The following is a 26469-nucleotide window of genomic DNA, read 5'->3' on the forward strand; positions in this document are numbered from 1 at the left end:
GGATAGGTGCGAGAAATTTCGAACAATTAGCTTAACTTCCCATGCGTCAAAAATCTTAACTAGAATTGTACAGAGGAGGATGGAAAAAAGGGCGGAAGAACTATTAGGGGAAGATCAATTTGGGTTTAGAAGAAATAGAGAAACGCGGGAGGTCATTCTAGCTTTACGAGTACCAATAGAGAAAACGATAGAAATGAGAAAGAGCGCGTACATAGGATTTGTAGATTTAGAAAAAGCTTTAGAAAATGGTAAATGGGACTAGATGTTAAATATACTTAAAAATGTAGGAATGAGTTACAGGGATGGAAGAGTGATATTTATTTTGCATAAAGGACAACAGGTAGTTGCAGAGCTGGAGTTGCAACATAAAGAAGTAAATATTAGGAAGGGAGTCAGATAGAGATGCACACTGTCACCACTATTTTTTAATCTATACATCGAAGACGCGATCAACATCATTAAAGACAGTACAACTGTAGGGATAGATATAGAAGGGCAAAAGATTAGTATGCTTAGATTTGCAGATGATATAGCAGTATAAGCATCTAGCAAGGCGGAGATAGCTTTAAACAAAATGGAATTGGTATTGACAAAACAGTATTTTATGAAAATAAATAAAAGTAAAACAAAAATACTGGTATGCAAGGGAAAAAAGTAGGGAAAGAGTGATTATAAAGATAGGAAACGAAAAATTAGAAGAAGTGGCTGATTTTAGATGTCTAGGAAGTCAGATAAGTCAGGACGGAAGGAATAGTAGGGATATAAAGCAGAGGATAGCGCAGGGTCGAGTCGCCTTCAATAAAAGTAAGTCACTTCTATGCTCGCGAACGGTTAAATTAGAAATTCGGAAAAGATTGTTAAAGGTGTATGTTTGGAAAGCGGTACTGTACGGGTGTGAAACATGGACGATAGGCGCGGCGGAAAAGAAAAGGTTTGAAGCGTTCGAAATGTAGTGTTACAGTCGAATTATAAGGATAGAATAGGTTAGAAATGAAGAGGTATTAGAAATGGTAAGAGAATAGAGGACTCTATGGAAGTTAATAAGAAATAGGGGAGATAGGTTACTAGGACACCTTATCAGGCACGAAGGTCTAGTCAGAGACATATTAGAGGCAGAGACGGGAGTTAGGAGGGGTAGAGGTAGACCTAGATTAGATTACTGTTCACAAATAGTTAAGGATATGGGTTGTTCTAGTTTTGGAGAAATGCGAAGATTAGCTCAGTGTAGGAAATAGTGGAGGCGCGTGTCCAACCATTGTTAGGACTGACGACTTTATGATGATGAAACCATATTAATTACAAAAAAAATGCAAAAAAAAGAAATATAAAGAAAAGTCACTAAATAACCACTCATTGGAGCATAGGCCGTAATTTACAATTTAGGTCAGAAAACAGTTTCTCTTACGGAAGTGTACGTTATGTAATAAAAATAATAATTGACAATTAAAACGATGAGGCTTATAACGAAAAAATTAGCAATTGTTCTATGAACATGTGTAATGCGCATAGATACATTAATTCCTTTATTATCCTTGCTTTAATTCATAATGTATAAAATATCAAAATATTTTCAGAATAGTAATTTTCATTCTACAATTTTATACGTTCTAGTAGGTATTAGTCATACAAAATGGTATACAACATAAATCGTAAAAATATGATTACCTCCCTATCAAATTATAGTATCATGAAATATCATGAAATTTTGTAGAGACATTGTTAGGGGTACAAAAAAAGACATAGAATACCTCTTATCCAGAACGAACACTGTTCCCGAGAACCAGAAAAGAATTAGTTTTATGTGATCGTCGATGATCTTTGACATCATTTGAGACATCAACGCGAGCGAAGCCGCGGGTAAAACCTATAGGGTAAAACCTATAGTGACAAGTGACAATTGACGAGGTCTTTATCATCGCTTGCTCCTTTTAAGTTCCTGGAACAGGATTATTTGGTGGTTTATAGCAGATGCACGTAACAGCGAGAAACGTTATGACAAATATTTCAAGAATCTCCATAATAACAGATGGGATTTATTCATTTATCTTTCTTTCATATCTTCTTATTTCTAACTTTTTTATCTACGGTATTATTAACATCCGCCTTTTTTCTTTACCTACTTTTCACAACTCTATAGAGTCGTGCACCAAACATGTCTATTCACTTTTTGAATTTCTAAATTAAGTGTTGAGTCCTCAGTGTCCAACCTGTGTTACTCGCAAGAGAGATTCCGCACCTACCATTGGAAACGTTAATTAACCTTTTTAATAAAAATTAGTGTTCATTCCATAATATCTAAAAATAATTAAACGTTTATATCGTAACGTAATAGTATAAACTCTAGTTTTATTGAACACTTGAATGGTTTAATACTACGTTTTCCAACCTATTTTAAAGACCTTGATATCTCAAACGTTTAATAGATACGGAATCCATTATCGACAATAAAGATGACGATCCTTAGCTGACAGCCATAAATAAAAAAAAGTTGATGGAACTATCATGCGATAGCTTACTGAAACAAACGTTTCAAAACAAACCCATAATTTAATTTTGTATGAATGAATGATAATGGAGAGTGTAAATCTATATGTATTCCAAAGTAATCTTGTCTTTCTACAAATACTTATTGTAGTGTCTCATTAATTCCAAACGAGTTTTTTGGCAATAGCTGCAATGAAAACCAAATATCCATACAAGCTAATACTTGAAAAAGAGTTAGGAGTAACACTCTTAATATTGTCAAGTTTGTGATAATTATTAAATTTTGATGAGTAACTATATATATGTAGTTTAAATTATCAGATACAAAAAACTCTGAACTGTTCAGTTAACACTTTCTATTAGTTTTATTATTGTTAATAAGAAAGGACATCGAATTTGCTTTTTTATCAATGACTCGGCAATTATCTTAATTAAGCTCATAAAGTAAAAAGGTAGTCTGAACATTAACAATTTGAGTTAGTAAAAATCATATAAAAACTAATACTTGTTGTTGTTCATTGGCAAGTTTATTGAAAAACAAAAGCTCTATGGAAGTAGACCGGTCAGCCTTTTTATTCATGGCAGGAAATCAAAAGAAAAGGAAACACAGTTTTATTCTGATTAACCAGAAATAATTCTAAGTGCATAGGCTCACGTCACGCAGATACAATATAGCCTCGTAACTTCCTATTTCCTTATCATGTATTAACGCACTCTCTTCTATCTCCTATGTATTATAACGTGTAATCTCTGTTTAACTAAAGCTAATAAAGGAATAATAAAACTATTAAACGTACATACGTAAGTGAAAATTGTGTTCATATGAAATAGCAGGAACATTAATAAATTCTAAATTTTGTGTTAAAGATATTCAGTTCGGATGAATTGAAAATCGACCATAGGGATACTCCACTACATGCAATGATCAAAAGATGGTATCAACTTTTGAAAAATACGACTTGGTATAAGCACAGTATAAACGCCCCTACATCCTTCTCCTGGCCGACGCTTTACCATTTCATCAACGAGTTCCCCGCTAAGAAGGGGCTGACTTGTACAAAATATCATCGTTACACATCGGTAAAGCTATTGAACCGTCCTCGTGTAGGACAGCTCAGCGCGCAAAAAGCTAATTTATGATGACCTGCAAAAAATATCGCTAGTTTAGCCAAATTAAAGAAGTGAACCCGCTGTATAGAATCATTATACTGTGGTACAGGGAAATTCGTCGGCAGCCATTATTTCATATTAATAATGAAGTAATATAAGCCTAATAAATACAATCTAAAGCCTTTAAAGGTTGTTACGCATTATTCAAAGGATTTTGAGAGTTCAGTTAGTTTCGAATAGCTTTTAGGAAAGTAGGTGATGCTTTCAGATAGACGTGTTTGAAAAAAACATTTCCGCACGTTTACCAAATTAAGCGTTTCGATCAAATATACAATACAATACAAATGAATTATTTAAACGTTTTGCTGTATCTGTATAACTAAAATCAAAGAACCGAATATTCTCGTGGAACCGTTTATTTCCGATGACTGCGAAGTTAAGACGAATCTAGAAGACTGGAAAACATGGGCGGTGTTCTAGAACACCCTCAAACCCTAACGTCAATGTTTTCCACTCTTCTATATTCGTTTTGGTTTAGAGCATTGCTAATCTTGTTAAAGAAATGTACTCCGAACTTTGACGTTGGGGTTTCAGCTACTTATTTAAAGTGTCACAATTTTCTTTCAACGCAAGAATAAGAAGTAGAAGTTAGAAATAAGTGAAACATGTGTCCGCAGTAAAATGTTTTAGTGATAATCAAAGCGAAGACGATAATCAGAAATATTTGAATATCTTTAATATGCTTATTTCGGTTGAGACCTCTATTACTTGTAGGGCTTCTTGAAGGGCTGACGATAACAAGTCGTGCGTTAGCAATTACATTATTGAATTAGCTTCTCTGAGCCTATATCGTGTACAAGAAATGATTGATTTTAGATTTAAAATAGCTTCATAAAAAGACATAAAATTATCGAACACAGAAATAAATAGAACAACATCGTTGTTTAGTATTATATTTTATGCATACATTATGGTAGCATTATTTAGATACTATGCTTTACCTTGAACTGGACAACGAGATGAAAATAGATGAGAAGTCCGAAGATAAGAATCGATGATCGATAAAATTCCGGCAGTTTGTTTTATATATAATTTGAGGCTAAAGGGAGCTGATAGCAATTTGGTAATCTGGGTTAATATTTCCGGTTTCACTGAAATTTTAGCATGTTGTGCAGCTTAGATAGTTTTCGAGTTTCAAAAAATTGAAAATCAGAACTGGTTCGATCAAACTTAACTTAACCCAATCCAAATCTATGATAAAGAAATTTTTTGTAAAAAAGGAAAGTGGTTGGCTACTACAACACTCACTTTGTTCAAGTCTTTTTCTTTACCTATTTATTATCCAACCTGAACCCAACTTATATTTGAAGGGTTAAAGTTTAAGTTTCAAAAAATTGAAAATCAGAACTGGTTCCGTTAAACTTAATTGAACCCAATTCCAGTCTGTTGTAAAAAAAATTATCGTAAAAAAAATTGTTATAAAAAAACAAAATGCATGGCTACCACAACACTCACTTTGTTCATGTCTTCTTTTTTACCTATTTATGATCCAACCTGAACCCAACTTATTACTTATATTTGATGGGTTAAAGTTTAAGTTTCAAAAAATTGAAAATCAGAACTGGTTGGATCAAACTTAACCCAATCCCAATCTATGATAAAGAAATTATTTGTAAAAAAGGAAAGTGCTCGGCTACGACAACACTCACTTTGTTCATGTCTTCTTTACCTACTTATGATTCAACTTGAACCCAACTTACTTTTATTTAATGGGTTAAGATCATTTGGTTACAATAGATAAAGACAACACGAAGATTGGGTTAGGATTTTAATTTATATTTGAACGGTCCCCATTGCCGGTATTCTAAATCGAATTTGTCACAATTATTTTAATAATTACAGGATTTAGTTAAATTTGAATCTACATAGATACTTAATATTTTTTCAGGAAGTCAGCCTGCCAAAGGTCTTTGGGGAATCAAGCATACAAGAAGACCGGTAGATATAATGGTAAAAGAAGCCAAAAACCTTCCCCCAGACGTCATTCTTCCACTAGTTAACGTTACGGTTTCAACCGAAGGTCTTCAAGTAACCCACGTTACCAAAAAGAAGAGCGAAAAATCCACCACGAATTTTTTCAAAATAAGCACAATTTCTTACGGAGTTCAGGACCTCGTTTACACCAGAGTTTTTTCAATGATCGTTGTAACAGATGGCGATTTGACAACAGTTACACCCTTCGACTGTCACGGGTTTGTTTGTCAATCGAGAAACGAGGCAAGGCAGCTAACATACGCACTGGCTGCAGCGTTCCAAGAATACGGAAAAAAGTTTAAAGAAGAGAGTCAAAAGAACCCAGACATGAGAAAAAAATTTGCAATCGACTTGCGCACACCAGAACAACAAAATGACGATAGCGATTCGGAAACAGAAGCCTAGAAATGTGAAGAGAAAGTATTAAGTGTTTCGTATTGCTAATCGCTCTGTAAATACGCTGTAGGTGTACTCTTTATTTATGAAGAGATGATATGTACAATTATAAATGCTTTTGTAGGTGGATTAAAGTATTCCTATATTCAGTAATCATGACCCCCATTTATTTGTGTGGGTCTACAACTAAGAATTCCAAAGAACGAATGTAACATATACAACAATAATAAAAGTAGATTTATAAAAATTGTAAAGTAGCATTAAAAGAACAAAAATATTATTTTGTTCTAAGGCATTAGAAGTTAGAAAGTAATGTAGCGCAGAATGATATTAATTATGATACTGTGGTATTTTCCGATAAATATTTTTTAGTATTTAAGTATATATTTTAAATCTTGCCAAAATTTTAGTTAGAGATCATCTTTTTATTGAAATCGTTAATATTGTGGTACCGATTATGTAAACCATCAAATATTTTACATAACGTTAATAAATTTAAAAATATTCATACCAATCTAAACTAGTTATAGCGTGTGGTAAAAAAAATCGACCATTTGCATTCAAATCAAATGTGCGTTGAATTAACTTCAGTTGTTCACACGTTAAAAGAGTTACAAAAATAAAATTTCTGCAATTTGAGCAATTTATACGTATTCAGATCTGCCGTAGCAGGCAACGCAAGATCGGTTCCCGGCCGATGCACTACTTTTTTCACCTTTTTATTTGCCTTAACGGCAACGAAAGAGTGCACTAGAAGTTTCGACGCTCACCTATTATATAACGATTTTTTATTGAATTTGTTGTTAGAAGATTATTGTGATTTCACGGTATCACTACCCATTGCAATATTGTTCGAAATATTGTAACTGTACCGACATCTACAGTACTAGTTTTCCTTAGGTTTTATTTGTAATTTTATATGTATGTATAGATGTAGAGACTGTATTAACACTAATTGTTGTAAGTACTTAATTAAAGTAAAACAGTTACTTAATAATTACTACCTATTCACTTTATGATTTAAAGACCGATATTTATAACAGTATAACAAATCGTTTAAACGCATTACCTTTACAGAAATAAAATCAAAATTAAAAGTATTTATAAAATCATTGCCGTACAGCCATGACTGAGTGTCGACGTTTTGTTTATACTGTGATTACTGATTACTTCCTCAAACTTTCAAAATCAGTTTGGATTGCATCATCTCTTTTGGAATCATCATACACTCAATGCATTTTAAACGAAACAACCATTCATTGTCTTCGTGTTAGAAGAGTCCTGATGATTGTAATTATTTTGGGAAATGTACGTATTTAATCAAAAGATAAACAAAATTCCCACTATAAATTATATTAACTCGTTACAGTTGGGAAGAATTCACTGATAGAGTAAAATTGTTATTATAAAGAGGAGTGGAAATATTAAAAACTGAAATAATCAAGTCTATGTAGGTATGTTAATCTTGTTTATTTAATCTTAAACAATAACAATCATATATCCATTTAACTTTACTAAATGTTAAAAATAATATGCTTAATCTACTATTTTAAAAGTATGCATACTGCATTTTATCAACTATTTTATTAATCCCTTTCTGATAATGGATTGTTTATGACAATTAAGGCTGCATAAGTATACCTATAAATATTTCCCTCACAGTAATACTTAAAAAAACTCAATAATAATGCTAAATACCTGTAACGGTTTTCCATTTGTCCTTGCGAGTTTAAGTTCTTTTGCAAATGACGGACTTAAAGTGCAGCATTTATGTGCTATTATAAAATTGTGCAATAATTACACAATTTTAATTTCTGACTTAATTAAACTTAATCAAAAACACGCCTCTGATTGGCATTTTAACGGAATTTAAAATGCGCATTTATTTGCCTCAATAACTTTTTTATCGGATAATTTAATCAAAAAATTGATAACTACCATAACATATCACGTATATCAAAATCCATACATTTATAATTAATCTACTACAAACATATCTCATGATATAATTCTTGTAATAAAAACGTCTGCGAAATTGTTACTCGAAAATTTATAATTTTGCAGATTTGGGAAACAATTCAAAATATTACTACATTAATGTGTATCTATTTTTATTGTAATTATCCACGTAATTTGTTTGTGATTTATCAAAACAAGGATTTGAATGTGTTTATTATATAAATGATATCTTAATATCTACAAATTTTTGGTAAATGCTTAAACTGAAAACAATCCAGAAATGTAGCATTTTGGAAAGTGTATATGCCTTTTGTAGCTGTTTTGAAACATTTATCTGAATATCAGCTAATTTCTAGTACTGCGGAGATAATTTTTTAAGTACGCAGATGTGAAGTTGACTGCAGGTATTTATAAAAATATTCGCAATGCGATAGTGATATACGGATGTACCTGCCTATATCTCTGACAACTTTTTTGTTAATTTTTTGACTTAATTAGAAGGCTATACCGTAGGAGTCAGATCTACCATCTTTAGGAATCTCCGAAAATGTGGATACTCAGAATTTTCGAAAATTGTTGTAAGCTTTTCAACGAATTAATTTTTACAACTACACATTATCGAACCCGGTCCTCTAGCTTCACGCATCATTGCTCTACTACTAAGGTACAACAAGTGATTGAAAATGTGCAATAAAGATTTTAAATTCAAAATTCAAGTAGAAAATTGCAACTTGTGCACAATAAGGTGTTATAAAACTACTTTCCATTTACTCTTTTGCCAAAATGGAATTCCACAAAAAAAAAGGTGGGTCAGAAAGGGTTCTGNCGAAATATAACCCAGCATACTGACCAGTGCTGATGACGTAATGAATCGACGCCATACTGTTGATTCGTTCCGAAATATACTGGCCAGTGCATTGATGTCAAATTGACAATAGTGTTTGTGCTCGTTTACAATAATTTTGCTCTAAAAGTTATTAAAGATTCTTAAAATAAAAAATTCCTCAAAGTCTGATGCACACACGCCATCACATTTGTCTCACCAGTACAATATGGTGGCACACCAGTACAATATGGCGTCGATTTATGACGTCATCAGCACTGGCCAGTATGTTGGGTTATATTTCGGAAAACACCCAATAATTTACACTGGTATTCATTAAACCCCAGAGGTACTTTGCCGTGTCCCTAACGCATATGTGCACTGCATACAAGGCAAAGTAATTTAAAAGATCACAAGAGGTTAGGTCCAATTGGATTAGACGAGGATAAAAAAAGAAGCGCGCGCAAAACACTTTCCCAGTATTAGCAGATTAGAATTATTCTTACAATCATATACATAATTTCTTATATAAGAGAAATCAATTACTTCAACTTTCCAAAGGTTAGGTTAGGTCAGACATGGTAGTATTTGATTACGATATATATGAAATAAACCTAAAATGTTGTATGTAAACTGCCAATATTTAATTTAAATTGCACTTAGTAGGTACAATAATTCCTACGACCAAAACATTTTTAGCGAAAAGAAAAAATAATTAGTCCAAAATTTTCGAAGTTAAATTAGTTTGATAAAAACAAAGAGAAGTCACTTCTGTGCTCACGAACTGTTAACTTAGAAATTCGAAAAGATTGTTATAGGTGTATGTCTGGACCGCAGCGCTGTACGGGTGCGAAACATGTACGATGGGTGCGGGGGGAAAAGAAAAGCTCAGAAGCGTTCTAAATATGATGTTACTGACGAATGCTGAGGATACCGTGGTTAGATAAAGTTAAAAATAAAGAGGTATTAGAAAAAATAGGAGAACAGAGGAAGTCAATATGAAATAGGCGAGATAGGCTGGTAGGACACCTATTCAAGCATGCAGGGCAAGTCATATTAGAAACAGAAACAGAAGTTAAAAAGAGGATAGGTAGACCTAGATGAGATTACTGTTCACAAAGTATGTGCAATATTCTAGTTTTAATGAGAAGCTAAGATTAGCTCAGGATAGGAAAAAGTGGAGGTGCGTGTCTAACCAGTCTTAGAACTGACGACTTTATGATGATGATGATGATGATGGTAACGTTTCGTTTATAGAGTAGTTATTATTGGTTAAAGGAAAAAAATAAAATTAACCATTGAATTTAGCGCACTCTTTAATGCAATCGAAAAGTTGTGTATAACGTTTGATGTAAACAACAGAATCTAGTTTTGTTCACAATTACTGAAAAACTTATATCTAAAAGAAACTGATAAGAGATACATATATGGAATTATTTTATAGGTAAATAAATACTTTGTCTCCTGATTAACCTTCGCAGTAACGCAATTCTCCTATCGTGTAATGCATTTTTACCAGCGATAAAGCGAAGCAGTGTCCAAAAATAAATAAAAAATAGAAACAAAACATAAATTCCAGCACCTTTGAAAGTCTTGTCTTACATAAAGTAAAGTAAGATTTGACTAGATACACACCCAAGATAAAAATTTTCAGTCTCTCAGAGTCTCTGATAGCGAGATTCGACTCTCCGTCTCTCATCGAGTCTCTCTGGTGTCGCTGAGAGAGACTGTCAAAAAAACTGTTTAGCGTCTCTGAACGAGAGACTCGAGTCGCTTATAGAGAGATCGTTATTTCGTATCTAATCTCTGAACAAGAGACTCGAATCTCTCAATAAGTGGTGTCTCGATAGACATGGTTTAAAAGTTCAACATATTTCAGAGATCCCAGTCTTTCTACGAGAGACACGAGTCTCTAAATATTTCAGTTTTATCCATTCAGTCTCTCTGTGAGAGACTCGAATCTCTGAATTAACAATTTTGTCGTTCGAGTCTGTCATACAGAGACTGTGAGAGATCCATAACTACACAATAACNATGTGTATCTATTTTTATTGTAATTATCCACGTAATTTGTTTGTGATTTATCAAAACAAGGATTTGAATGTGTTTATTATATAAATGATATCTTAATATCTACAAATTTTTGGTAAATGCTTAAACTGAAAACAATCCAGAAATGTAGCATTTTGGAAAGTGTATATGCCTTTTGTAGCTGTTTTGAAATATTTATCTGAATATCAGCTAATTTCTAGTACTGCGGAGATAATTTTTTAAGTACGCAGATGTGAAGTTGACTGCAGGTATTTATAAAAATATTCGCAATGCGATAGTGATATACGGATGTACCTGCCTATATCTCTGACAACTTTTTTGTTAATTTTTTGACTTAATTAGAAGGCTATACCGTAGGAGTCAGATCTACCATCTTTAGGAATCTCCGAAAATGTGGATACTCAGAATTTTCGAAAATTGTTGTAAGCTTTTCAACGAATTAATTTTTACAACTACACATTATCGAACCCGGTCCTCTAGCTTCACGCATCATTGCTCTACTACTAAGGTACAACAAGTGATTGAAAATGTGCAATAAAGATTTTAAATTCAAAATTCAAGTAGAAAATTGCAACTTGTGCACAATAAGGTGTTATAAAACTACTTTCCATTTACTCTTTTGCCAAAATGGAATTCCACAAAAAAAAAGGTGGGTCAGAAAGGGTTCTGTAGCAAAAAAAAAAAAAAAAAAATTGGAAATTACTGACATAGACAACCCGCAATTGACGTCTGTAAATTCAATTCAAATCCGTCGATTTGAAAACTAATGGGTGTGTTCCGAAATATAACCCAGCATACTGACCAGTGCTGATGACGTAATGAATCGACGCCATACTGTTGATTCGTTCCGAAATATACTGGCCAGTGCATTGATGTCAAATTGACAATAGTGTTTGTGCTCGTTTACAATAATTTTGCTCTAAAAGTTATTAAAGATTCTTAAAATAAAAAATTCCTCAAAGTCTGATGCACACACGCCATCACATTTGTCTCACCAGTACAATATGGTGGCACACCAGTACAATATGGCGTCGATTTATGACGTCATCAGCACTGGCCAGTATGTTGGGTTATATTTCGGAAAACACCCAATAATTTACACTGGTATTCATTAAACCCCAGAGGTACTTTGCCGTGTCCCTAACGCATATGTGCACTGCATACAAGGCAAAGTAATTTAAAAGATCACAAGAGGTTAGGTCCAATTGGATTAGACGAGGATAAAAAAAGAAGCGCGCGCAAAACACTTTCCCAGTATTAGCAGATTAGAATTATTCTTACAATCATATACATAATTTCTTATATAAGAGAAATCAATTACTTCAACTTTCCAAAGGTTAGGTTAGGTCAGACATGGTAGTATTTGATTACGATATATATGAAATAAACCTAAAATGTTGTATGTAAACTGCCAATATTTAATTTAAATTGCACTTAGTAGGTACAATAATTCCTACGACCAAAACATTTTTAGCGAAAAGAAAAAATAATTAGTCCAAAATTTTCGAAGTTAAATTAGTTTGATAAAAACAAAGAGAAGTCACTTCTGTGCTCACGAACTGTTAACTTAGAAATTCGAAAAGATTGTTATAGGTGTATGTCTGGACCGCAGCGCTGTACGGGTGCGAAACATGTACGATGGGTGCGGGGGGAAAAGAAAAGCTCAGAAGCGTTCTAAATATGATGTTACTGACGAATGCTGAGGATACCGTGGTTAGATAAAGTTAAAAATAAAGAGGTATTAGAAAAAATAGGAGAACAGAGGAAGTCAATATGAAATAGGCGAGATAGGCTGGTAGGACACCTATTCAAGCATGCAGGGCAAGTCATATTAGAAACAGAAACAGAAGTTAAAAAGAGGATAGGTAGACCTAGATGAGATTACTGTTCACAAAGTATGTGCAATATTCTAGTTTTAATGAGAAGCTAAGATTAGCTCAGGATAGGAAAAAGTGGAGGTGCGTGTCTAACCAGTCTTAGAACTGACGACTTTATGATGATGATGATGATGATGGTAACGTTTCGTTTATAGAGTAGTTATTATTGGTTAAAGGAAAAAAATAAAATTAACCATTGAATTTAGCGCACTCTTTAATGCAATCGAAAAGTTGTGTATAACGTTTGATGTAAACAACAGAATCTAGTTTTGTTCACAATTACTGAAAAACTTATATCTAAAAGAAACTGATAAGAGATACATATATGGAATTATTTTATAGGTAAATAAATACTTTGTCTCCTGATTAACCTTCGCAGTAACGCAATTCTCCTATCGTGTAATGCATTTTTACCAGCGATAAAGCGAAGCAGTGTCCAAAAATAAATAAAAAATAGAAACAAAACATAAATTCCAGCACCTTTGAAAGTCTTGTCTTACATAAAGTAAAGTAAGATTTGACTAGATACACACCCAAGATAAAAATTTTCAGTCTCTCAGAGTCTCTGATAGCGAGATTCGACTCTCCGTCTCTCATCGAGTCTCTCTGGTGTCGCTGAGAGAGACTGTCAAAAAAACTGTTTAGCGTCTCTGAACGAGAGACTCGAGTCGCTTATAGAGAGATCGTTATTTCGTATCTAATCTCTGAACAAGAGACTCGAATCTCTCAATAAGTGGTGTCTCGATAGACATGGTTTAAAAGTTCAACATATTTCAGAGATCCCAGTCTTTCTACGAGAGACACGAGTCTCTAAATATTTCAGTTTTATCCATTCAGTCTCTCTGTGAGAGACTCGAATCTCTGAATTAACAATTTTGTCGTTCGAGTCTGTCATACAGAGACTGTGAGAGATCCATAACTAGGCAATAACTGAGAGACTGTGAGAGACGCTAAAAGACTCTGAGAGACTGAAAATTTTTGTCTAGGGCATACTTGTATTACGCCCAATTATTCACTTCCGCAATCAGGAGACAATGCATAAGAGAGGCATTTGAAAACAAAAAAAGAAATAATATACTAGTTCTGCAAACTCTACTTTTTCACTATACTTGAGTTAGAGATGGCAATTGAAATTCACAGTCTGTCTGTCCATTAGTAGTTAGTTAATAGTAATGCTTCTTGACGGTTAAATAGCTTTTTTTTATCAAAATAATATCGTTATTACTCTATGACTTTTCGTTTGTTCTCATATGCCTTTCTTAAGTTTTTTTTCTCTAACGATTGTGGAACTTCGGGCACTGCGGGGACGTCGTCAATACTGGAATGATTTTGAGGCATCGGAGATGAACTGTCCTCTTCTCTGGTATGTTCTTTCTCTACGCCAATGTTTCTATTGAGAATGTAAAACTTGGGGGATTCCATACAGTCAATGACCATATCGTCTCTGCTAATACATGTGAAAATTTCCTGAAAAGAAGCAGGAAGATTTCTTAATTTGGTAATAGCCAACAGGGCTCTTAAGATAATTCTAAAAATGGAAGTGAGAAAATGTTATACAATGCAATCCATTTTGGAAAACATTTTAATCTGATATTGCAATTATTTGCACTATACAATAGTTAAAATTACTGCGAAATTTATTGAGTAACCATATCATGTTCCTTTCCTTATCGATGCATTTAGATATAGTCATATGCTTTGATGTTCTTCGTTTAAATGCTTCAAAAAAGGTTGTTAAAGGTGTATGTTTGGAGCGCGGCGTTGTACGGATACGAAACATGGACAGTGGGCGCAACGGAAAAGAATAGGTTAGAAGCGTTCGAAATGTGGTGTTACAGGCGAATGATGAGGATACCGTGAGTAGAAAAGGTTAGAAATGAAGAGGTATTACGAAGAGTAGGAGAACAGAGGACTCTATGGAAGTCAATAAGAGATAGGCGAAATAGATTGGTAGGACAACTTCTCAGGCATGAAGGTCTAGTCAGAGACATATTAGCGGCAGAAACAGGAGTTAGGAGAGGTAGAGGTAGACATAGATTAGATTACTGTTCGAAAATAGTTAAGGATGTGGGTTGTTCTAGTTTTGGAGAAATGTGAAGATGAGTTCAGAATAGGAAAGAGTGGAAGTACGTGTTCAACCAGTCTTAGGACTAACAACCTTATGATGATGAAGAAAATTCTCATTTTTTTTTAAATTGTAAGACTTATAACAGTATTTATATAATAATGTAGGCAATTTTAGAAAATCAGGAACATCATAGTCTGTTATCTATAAAGATTAATTTTGTTTTCCATTTAATAGCCACTTGAATGTTAGTTCATTAGCACAAACTGCTTAATTATATAAAAAGTGTTACGTAGATCTTTTCGTGTAATTTATCCAATTAGCAGTAAATTATTTATACGTAAAGAAACATTCAGTGAAGCAGTTGATTTCTTTGGGTTCATTAAACATGACAATAAAATCACTATTGCTTCTACCTAATTAATAGTAATAAAAAAATTATTTTCTCTTTGCAAATCTATACAACACAAGAAATAGGAGTTTTTGTTTGTATTTTTGCAAAACTCAAAGCCCAAAAATAAAGGCTTCTTTGGGAGCGATAGTAAGTAAGTGATTTATAGAATGTAATCGTATGATTCGTAAAATAATTTGGTTAGAATTGTGTAAAAAAAGAAACTAACAAGTGCGAAATAATTTACGAGAAAAATTAGAAATAAATTTGGCAAGTGTATTAACATTGATAAAAAAAGTAGGAAATGCTGTAATGTTTTATATTTCCTAAGAATCTCTCAATATGTTCAGTGTCAATGCTCACTGGTATGGAACATTAATTGCGCAAAATCCGATTGATTTTTAACCGCATTATTTTTTATGTTACCTGACTGAAAACAGTTTCTTCTGGACAAATGAAACTCCACCGAAACATCTGCGATCGTCCATCGCCGTAGTTAACTGGTAAGCACACGTGAAAAATTTGACAATCATTATCCACGTCTGCATAATATCCGTACTCTCGTCCTTCACAGCTGAAGGAATCTGTTATATCAGTTCTTATTATCGTTGCATTGCTTGGTAATGTCATCAACTGCGGAGGAGACTGTTCAGGATATATCTAAAATAAAGAAATCATCAAAATTTGAATTGGTACATAATACGTAGGGTATGATAAGAAAATTAATCAAAATAAAAGCTGTGTGGTAAGAAAATAAATTAAAATAAAAGCTGTGTAATGTCATGAGTTACACGTGTTTTGATTCGGTTCAAGTGACTCAAAAGGCTCGCAATTGGACAGATGCATGTACAAGGAAATGCAAATTCAAAACCACATAGTTATGAAGAAAAATGTACCCTATATAAATTGGTAAAGGCTGTTGTGACCTGTTGGCGAACTGATGCTGTCCTGGTTTGGGTCTAAAGGTGACTCCAACCTAGGAAACTTTTTAGACCCAAATCAGGACGGTATCAGTATTCCCTACTTAAGCTGCATTTAATTATAAAAAAATTTCAACGGAAAATTCCCGCAGTCAATAAAAAATAAAAACATTTGAATATCGCCGCATTTTTTTTGCATTACCCCATATTTTATCATTCTGACCAAGGTTTTTCCTAATATAATTTTTTTCGGTTGGACGCATATTTCACAGAACTCTCATTTAAATGAAACGATATTTTTTTTATTTTCGAACACTATATGTTTAATCAGATTTAGTCGCTAAAGACGATCTTGCACTAAAATAGTCAAATTAGTTCAATTTGTCCGCAATGAGCATATTACGTACTTTTTGGGTCACCCTGTATAGGAACCCAGACAACTCAGGATAGAAAGAGTGGTAGAGATATAAGAAAAAGGATAGTAATCACTTCTATGCTCGAAAACGGTTAATTTGGACATTCGAAAAGCATTGGTGAAAAGTGTATCTTTGCGGCGGAAATGCGAAGATTGGCTCGGTACAGAAAACAATGGAGATCTGTTTGTTCCAATTAATCTTGTACTGAAGACCCTGTGATGATGAATTTACCGAAACTAGCACGATTTTGAACATTTAGAATAGATTCAGTTTGACAAGTAAATATATGAACTACTACCATTATAAGGGGTAAATATGAAAATAGTTTTTGTTTTTTGTTCTTTAGGGAAAACAATTTGTATTACATGATTGAAGCAATGGAGAGATCCTTTTTCCATTTAATAAACATAGTACTATACTCATTAGGTAATGTTTCTCGGTTCTGCTACCGCTAAATAAATTTCTTTAATAAGAGTTTATGTAAAATTAAAATCCATCTATTAAAAAAAGATCAAAGCTAAAAGAGTGTTCTATAGAAAATTTGTTTCTTTATAAAACACTCTTATAATTATTAACTCCTATAATTTTCCTAAATGTTCAATTATATCTACATTAAAAAAAGAAAAAATACAATTTGCTTTTACAAAATATAATTAGAATTATAGAAACTTTAACAATTGCTTCGATTTTTGTATAGTTTTCCAAGATTACAAACAATGGTTCTTTTCACAAATAACACTTCTCGAAAAACTGACATTTTTTAAATTTAATTGTGGTTAATATGAAATATTGATGTGAAAATTCATTTTCGATTTTTTTATCGACTACATTCTACCTCAGGATAATGAAGAAAAATAATTTTGTTGCTGTTGTCACACCCTCGCCGTGAATCGAACCCGGGAACTTCGGCTTTACGCATCACTGCTCTGATCACTAAGCTACGAGAGATGAAACATCAAAAAAAAAATTTCCCTCATTAACCTGTATACCACCATAGTTTGTGGTGGATAAAAAAATTGAAAATGAATTTTCACATTAAAATTACTTTTCGAGAACTTGAGTTCTTTTTGTATGCACTCTTTGAAAACGATTAAAAATTGTAACAATTATTAGAACTCCTCTAATTGTACTGTAAAAACAAACTATATTTTCTTTTATATTATATTATAATCAATCACCTTCTGCAGAATCCATTAATTCTACAAAATTTAAATACGCTGTAAACACAAGGACATAAATATGTTTAAAAACGCTAATACACTATCTAAAATAATACATTTCTAAATTATTTTTGACTAATTTCCTCTTTTGCATCATTAATATTTCAGAAAAATGAGAACAATTAATTTTTTCATTTGTCAAAGAACTCTTAAAAATAAGAACTGGAAATAATTGTTTGAAAAAGAAACAGTACACTCGCTTAGACAATTTGACAATACGACCTTTGGTTCCTTCGGTCAGTGTAGTGTGTTTCACACGAGTTTTAAACATTATTTTAACGGAGTTACTGAATTAATTTGTTTTATTCATTAGTATGTAGAAGGTGCACGGTTTTTTCCGATTTGTAAGCGGCACGTTTCTGATACAATTCCAATTTTAAAACTTAAGCTGCATCAAATTAACGGTATGTCTATATTTGAACTGCTTGTTATTTAATAATAGAACGTGGTTGGAATGCAGACAGTTTCGATTACTTTTGACACGTAATGTTTGAGAAAAAGGAAACATTTTGTGGGTAGCTATATACTCAGAAGATTTTTACCTCTATCTAAAGTTTTTTTACAAATTCAAGCAAAAGTCCAAAAAGCTTTAAATTTATAAGCCAATTAACTAACGATAGAAATGTTTACGAAAACCCCTTATTAGAATTTAGATCAGTATCGACAAAAAGTTTCAACTGAGAAAACAAGAGATAATTATGTATTATACGAAAAGTTAGGTATATTTTTAATATCGCTCAATAAAATTGTCTTTTTAGTTAGACTGTTCATGATCATCATGGTTCCCAAATTTAGAATTTAATTATGGTAATAACTTTTCGTAGGCCTTCACAGACGGTGTAAGATGACTCAGATTAAGATTCCGTGTCATAACTGAGCGTTCGGGATGATGCATGTTCGATTCCAGGTCTGTCTGCCTTGGTTAAATTTTTGCTGTGGTTGGTTTGGATCATTTAGGCAAATGCAGAAACGGCAATATTCCACAGATTTCACTTTCCTTTTGTCTTCATTTCTTTAGTATTATTTATTTTTCCCCAATTCACCCAATCATTTCCACTAATAGAATTTTTCCGTCCTAGCCACTGTCTTTGCACTAGAGTATAACTTGGAGGAATTGTCCGCTAACCGGTGTTTATAGCTAATGTATATGAAACACGAAAAGATTTTAGCTGTTTCTTTTTAATTTTTGGGTAATGTATTGCCATTTATTAGGGTAATGTTTATAGTGCGCCTTCCCAGACCACAACTTAATCCTTAGGAAGTGCACAACCCCAAAGGAGACTTCTGTACATTGCTTTTACGAACTACTTTAAGAGCATCTGCTGACGTATATACCCGTAAGAAAAGTTTCCATTGAACTTCAATAGGAATCAATGGAAAATTTGTAAATTCCATTCAGACCCATTTGGCATAAAGAGAAAAATAATTATTTACATGTATAATAATTCCATTAATATTTACACAGGAAAGATTTCCATTCATTTTCAGTGGGAACCAATGCAAAATTTATAAATTCTATTTAAAACCATTCAATATAAATGGAAAAACAATTGGGTGCTTAAAAATGGAGAACATCTGGTTTGAGATGATTAAAACTTATAAAAAAAAATGGAGAAAAACGTGCTGAAGTTAATGTGATTGTCAAAGCAAGTTGTAAAAATAATAAACAAGACATTATTTGGAATAATAATCGTCATGTAATTTATTTTTTTTTTTCGTCGAAAAACCTCATATTTCATCTTGATTAAAACGAATGTCATTTAATTACCACTAACAATAATTAAAGGTAAAAAATAAAGAATTGACACTAGGATTTCCATTGGGCTCAGGAATGGAAATCCCATTGAGTTCGGGAATGGGATTTCCACTAGAATTCTAGCGGAAATTCCATTCATCCCATTGGCAATTCTCCATTTATTAACATTAATTATTATCAGTGGTAATTAAATGGCCTTTTTTTAATGGAAAAGAATGGAAATTTTTCCTACGTGGAACGGAATGGAAGTTCCAATGGAACGCAATGGAAATTCCATTGCGTTCAGCAATGGATATCTCTTTGAGTTTGGGAATTGGATTTCCACTAGAATTCTAGTGGTATTTCCATTTTTCCATTTTGTAGTGGAAATTCCATTCGTCCCATTGGCAATTCTCCATTTATTACCATTAATTATTATCAGTTAACTAAATTGCATTTTTTTAATGGAAATAGAATGGAAATTTTTCCTACGGGTATACATCGATAAGCTGCTAACTTAAATGTTTTGTGGTATTCCAATAAAAATTTAATAACAGATCCCATGGAAAATGTTTGTCATATACCAATAGGTCAAAAGGAACAAAAAATGTTAGCATTTTATCAGAAGTTTAAGTGAACTGTTTGAAATACTTTTACGAACTATCTTAATAGCAAACCATTTTAATTAGTTACAATTTCACCAATGATAAATGTTTTGTAGCTATTAACCCTGGAGGACATTTGGGCAAAGATGAAACGTTGATATGAATCAGTACAACAAAAAATCTTTTTGTTTACTAATTAGGTTAATGAGCCTATAGGAGCATCCAGAGACAAGCAGGAAAGACTTACCACCCTTTGCTAGAACTGCCAAAGGCGCTAAGAGATTATTATACTTTTCTTTTATGAGTATGTACTTCATTCTAACGTATGATTTGAATGATAGATATTATTATAATTATTAGAAAATGGCCTAAATAGCTAAATATTCCGTAATTCATTAAATATTAATAGTAGGACCTAATGACTATACAATAAAAAAGGTAAACATCTTCAAAGATTCCTAATTTTTGTCCTTACACTAAAAAACTTCTTCGACTCTCCTAGAACACGCAGAATAAAAACTATTTTAAAATAAACTACACAACAAATAAGACTGCTTTAAACTTCAAAGATATAATTAAGTCCATAAAATTCCACTTAATTAACTTTAAGATACCTATTGATTTTACAAAAAATTTAATATGAGAGTTAAACAATTTTAGAGAAAAGGTATAAAAACATATCAGTTTTTTCCAACGGGAATTGGCAAGAATATTGAGGAATTTTGAATTTCAGCGCACACTCCTTTTTTAAATTATTTTACAAAACAATGATTTTTGCAATAGATAAAAAAAAAATATGAACGTGTCTTCAATAAAAGAATAATTTCCTATATTTAAAGCCACTTAAACATCGATTTTATTAAATCATGATGTATTAAGCATGATACATGACTATATTTTTTTTTGTGAAATTCTTTCAGAACCCCAATAGTTCACGATCGTTTAAAAGGAAAATATTACTTACCCTGACGCTTGGAGCTGCACAAACAACACAAAACAAAAGAGGGAAAAATTTGATAGCCTGCATTTTAGCGGTTCCAGCTAAAACCCTTTTCTTCTTGTCCGCGTGATTGCTTTCGAAAAATCGACAAGATTATGTGACCCAATGGCTCGTTGACTTATATATACCGGCAAATGGTCGGTGTTGGACAAAGACGGACGATTCAAAGGAAAATGGTCTGACATCCTGAAATTGTGACGGAAGCTACCAAGATTCATTGATAGTACGTACGTATTGTATTATTGCACTTTGTACAATGGGCCGAATTAACGTTACTTGCTATTTCTGGTTTACAGCTGGCCAAATAATTATTACTCTGTAAGTGTAACTATATAATATAATTTTTATATAATATACAAGTAATTAATTTGTATTAATTCCGCAAAGTTGTATATTTTCCTCCGATAACTGGTTACCCTCTATAGTTTTGATTCATTTTTATAGGTAAAATCACCAATAAACCTTACTTCGCTCTTAGAAATTAATATTTTTTCTCTATAAAACCTTTTGACTCCCAATTCACCCTTACAACGTTTTAATTTTGTGTAATGACGCCATCTTAGATTTAAATTTATAAGCCAATTAACTAACGATACAAATGTTTACGAAAACCCCTTATTAGAATTTAGATCAGTGTCGACATTTTAAAATCTTCAACTGAAAAAGCAAGAGATAGTTATGTAGTTAGGTGTGTTTCTAATATTTCTCAATAAAATTGTCTTTTCAGTTAAAGACAGTTCATCTTAGACTTCAAATACAAACCTAGCGACAACATTTCATCCTTAAGGGTTGATTTTTAAAAATTGCCGAAACACGTACTTGCTTAATTTGAACAATGAGCAACCTTCCAGTAAATCTGAATGCAAATAAAATATACCCCATGGAAACGTTGCAACCTCTTTTCTTTTGATTAATAATATCAAACAACATATATACCAAGTTTCAAGTAAATTCAAGCACAAATAAAGTATGTCCCAAACAAAAATTGCAACACCTTTTTAATTCCCCGCCCCTTGGGAGGTTGAATTTTTTAAAATATGAGAGACCATTAAGACCAAGTTTCAAGTAAATCTAACCACAAGTAATATATGTTCCATTTAAACATTGCAACTTCTCTTCACCACTCCTCTACCCCACGGAAACGGGATAAAAAGTATCATATATCCACCCCCTGGTTGTAAACTATCTCCTCGCCAATTTTCAGCTAAATCGATTCAGCCATTCTTGAGTTATAAGTAGTATAACTAACACGACTTTCTTTTATATATAAAGACTTAAAAAACTTTTGGGTATTTCATTCCCATCAGTCAGGAATGCTGGTGGGCGGGTAGTCCCTCCGTCCTATGCCGGAAAGTAAGACGGAAGACCTTCTTCAGCCTCCTTTCAGAAATCGTGGGAATGGGTGGGTAGTGGTTCGGGTGAGAAAGATAAGACGGACAAAATGAAGATAGAAGAGAATGAAAGATTATCTGTGGAATATTACTGCCCCAGCATTTGCCTAAGTGATCCAAGGAAACTACAGGAAAACATGGACCAAGGCAGACGGACTAGGAATCATCCGGAAGCTAAGCAATGGTCTAAACCTCTATAGGCATTGCCGCTTGGTTTACTTTATTCCCCTGTTAAACCTGGAAAAACTTTTAAGCAGAATTATTGGAGAACTTTTCTCCTTTCGTTGTTAACAAGTATTTAAAAAAATTTTTCAAAGTTCAAGTAACTTTCAAACAATANACAGCACGATTTTCCTGCTTTTCCATTTTTACGAAAACCACAGAGGCGTCTTGTTCAGCGTGCTGTCAAACCTACACTAGCAAGGAGATCGGGCTGAAACTATAGCTACAAGCTATCCAAGGATGGTACTATAGAATGTCACCTCAAGGTAGGCCTAGTGGCGTCATCTCTTGGTTAGGCCGGAAACTTATCAATCCACCCTCGTAAATGGGCATCTCTCTCCTTCCCATTTACCGTTTATAGAAAGACAGAGCTGATCAAGTAGATTTGATTAATCTGCTGTCTAGTGAATACATTCAATAGGAGTTTTTTTTTCTCCTACTTTCGGTAGTTCATTTTTGGATATGTGCTGGTTCAAATAATGTATTCTCTAGGCCTAAGAAATTTCTCTAGGTCTATCAAAGTAGTAAATCGAATGTATAAATGGGCATCTCTCTCCTTCCCATTTACCGTTTATAGAAAGACAGAGCTGATCAAGTAGATTTGATTAATCTGCTGTCTAGTGAATACATTCAATAGGAGTTTTTTTTTCTCCTACTTTCGGTAGTTCATTTTTGGATATGTGCTGGTTCAAATAATGTATTTTTGGATGAGACTATTCACCGGTACCGTACCGGCGACTAACTCTGCAAAATACTTCTAAAATAAACCCAAATATTGGCTGTTTTATGTACTTTTTTTACTAAGATAAGAAACATTGGATTACCAATTATTCAATATTCCTAACTGTTTCGGCCATAATTCCTCTCGACAATTATTTATCAGAGATATACTTATGCATTTTTCAAGTTAATGAAAACATACAATAGCAAAAGAGACTACATTGAAAAAAATTAATTATCGCGCACGTTATATACATTACTTAATGCGAATTCATATAGAAAAATTGTCCAATACTGTCGAGCAATATCATAAAATTAATCATTTTTACGAAGCCATACTTATCAAGGCGAAAAGCCGATGCAGCAATACAAGAAAATGTTTAAAATTACTCAAAAATTAAAAATTAGGAGATATAAATCTCTGCACTTTAAAATGAAAAAGTTGTTTGTTGCTAGTATTCCGTGAAAAGTGGCAACAAACATTTTAAACGCAGATGTTTGTGTCGTCTTCCAATTAAGAATAAAAACATCAATGCATTCTTAAGTTAATACACTCTGCGAGCAGCCGACATAATTTTTCGTTTCAAATTTAATCCAAATTTGTTTGCTATTAACGGTATTAAAAAAGTAGTTGCCAGCAGTGGATAAGCAAAGGAGTTTGGCTAGGGAATTCGAGTAGCTCACTTCAACCAGGAAGATTTATCAAATTATTTTGTTGTCAACTACGTGTTGACAGCTCAGTAGTGCAACGCAGTGAGCAATAGATTGCAAATTTTTTAAACTAAATAAAAACAATCTATATATATACCCATTATTATTAATTATTTAATTTTATATTACTTTTTAGCTTACGACTTGACGCCTACGTCATGATGAAAAAAAAAAACAAAAGTGGTGACAGTCTGCATCCCTGTCGAACTCCCTTCCTAATATTTACTTCTCTAGGTTGCAGCCCCACCTCTATACCTACCTGTTGCTCTTTGTATAAACTAAGTATCACTCTTCTGTCTTTGTAACTTATCCCTACATCCCTACTACCACGTTCCTTTTATAATCCTCTGGAACTATCCCCGTCTCGTAAATGTGACTAACTAGTTTAAACATACGATCTCTAACCTATTGTCCTGCATGTTTTGGATTTTTTCCCTGTATACCATCTGGACCTGGCGCCTTATTATTCTTTAAGTTTTTTAATGTTACATCGATTCTCTCATTATGGGATAACCTAGCTTATCTATCTCCACATTATCTTCCTTCTCTAATATATCTCCTAACTCAGGACCTGCGTATAGGTTCTCTAAATATTCTTTTCACCTATCTACCTTTTCCTCATTTTCTATCAAAATGACCTCTGCCTCGTTTCTTATATTATTACTACTATACCCTATATCTCTAAAATTCCTTTTAATTATATTATTCGCCTCATCGGTTCAAACATTTCGACTATTTCTTTACACATCCTAACAATCCACTGTTCCTTAGCTGCCCTACACTTCCTAATGATCTCCCACTTTATAGCCTTATATCTTTTTTATCCTTCTTCGTCTGTCCTGTTTTTTTATTTCCGCCTTTCTTCCATTAATCCTAATTGTACATGTGTAGCATGTATAATTGTGGTTTGCAGCATTTTTTATCCTAACCCGCCCCCCCCCCTTCATTAATCTACGGCACTGAATGTTAAGCAAATATAAAGTGCAATAGAATTTGTAGTTTTCAAGAACAAGTTTAGAATTCTTCAATTCGTGTTAAATTTTTTGGTAACAATGTTATGAGAACCTTTTTCTTCCAAATCAGAGACTCACTAAAGTTTTGGAGGTATTTAAAAGGCTAAAAAAAAGTCAAAACAAATCAAAAAGTAAACCTAAAATTAAAATTAAAATGGGTACGTTTAATTTACCATAAATTTGTTATAGGGGAAAAAAGAAACGTCGATTCCCTTTGCAGAAAGTGTCTGTGGTTGTGAATAAGAATATGTATGTACATGTCTGGACGATGAAAACAAGAAATAGAAAACAAATCTTATTTTAAATAGTTCCCGACTAGCTGATGCCACGTCGTCTTGCCTATCATTTAAAATTGTTATTTACGACCCCTACCTACAACAGTGAAGTCGTTATACGTAAAATATAATTGCAACGCAGTTAAAAACGACCGTCGGATCGGCAATGTCAAGAACTCAAATGGTTGCTCATGCCTCATCAAAATTCCATCGTCGTCGGAGACTGTTCATTGACTCGTGAAGCGAATGAGGTGCAAGTATTATTCAAATGTTTTATGTATGTATGCATGTACGTACATGTACGATATACCTACAGGAATACTCAGACGAGCATCTATTCTATAGCATGTGTAGTACCTTCTTTAGATAACTAAACGTACATACCTACAAGTCACGGATTACGTAAAAGTACAACTTCCACATGGTGACCACTTGTTGCAATTACAATCACGTCCTTTTTAAATATGGGAATAAAACAAGAAAGGGCAGTTATCCAAAAATGTCCGGAAAATTCTTACATGTTGACTTTATTTTTGTAACAATCGGTTTTTGCGACGTCCAGCTTTTCCGGTAATCATAAACATCAAGCGTCGTGGAATTAGGCCGACTTTTGGTTTTGAATAAATCGACACTTATATTTCAGCAGAAAACCAACACATGGAGTCAAAAAATAAAGATTTATTCAAAATGACCGAATACAGAAAGAGAGGGGGAAATGTACTATCAGTATTGTGCATTTCTTAGCTAAACAATTACACATTTACTCATTATTTGTCCTTATCCAAAATGTTTTTACCATCTGTTTCCTTTGTCATTATGGTACAGTCCTCTTCTCTTGGTTGGAGTTGTCTATCTGAATGTCGTCGACAGATACCTTAAGGATCCTTATAAAGTAAACTACGGCGAAAAGACTTTTATTTAGTTGTAACTAGCTGATTTGCGAGTCTTCTCTCACCGGGGCACAACTTTCGCCCCAACCGTTTCGCTTAACCCCTTTTTTTCTAGTAAGATAACACGCATATTTGCGGTCGTTAACAAGACTACTGTACT

At 33.1% G+C, this 26469-nt stretch overlaps 2 protein-coding genes across 2 annotated transcripts in view; one reads left to right on the forward strand and one right to left on the reverse strand.

Annotated features, from left to right (window-relative positions):
- Nucleotides 1-7018, forward strand: part of LOC108736479 — a 31679-nt gene extending 24661 nt beyond the window's left edge. Inside the window, exon 2 of the mRNA XM_018468925.2 lies at nucleotides 5543-7018. Within this exon, the coding sequence (XP_018324427.1) occupies nucleotides 5543-6033 (491 nt within the window). The 3' untranslated portion in view covers nucleotides 6034-7018. The remainder of the gene's footprint in view (nucleotides 1-5542) is intronic.
- Nucleotides 7019-13654: 6636 nt separating this feature from the next.
- LOC108736480 lies at nucleotides 13655-21382 on the reverse strand. The gene is made up of 3 exons (XM_018468926.1): nucleotides 21052-21382; nucleotides 15618-15851; nucleotides 13655-14202 (listed from the first exon to the last, which is right to left on the reverse strand). The coding sequence occupies exons 1-3, from the start codon at nucleotides 21112-21114 to the stop codon at nucleotides 13957-13959; spliced, it is 543 nt and encodes a 180-aa protein (XP_018324428.1). The 5' UTR covers nucleotides 21115-21382; the 3' UTR covers nucleotides 13655-13956.
- Between the last annotated feature and the right edge of the window lie 5087 nt (nucleotides 21383-26469).

This window comes from Agrilus planipennis, unplaced genomic scaffold (genome assembly GCF_000699045.2).
Source record: "Agrilus planipennis isolate EAB-ADULT unplaced genomic scaffold, Apla_2.0 scaffold127, whole genome shotgun sequence".
NCBI lineage: Eukaryota > Metazoa > Arthropoda > Insecta > Coleoptera > Buprestidae > Agrilus > Agrilus planipennis.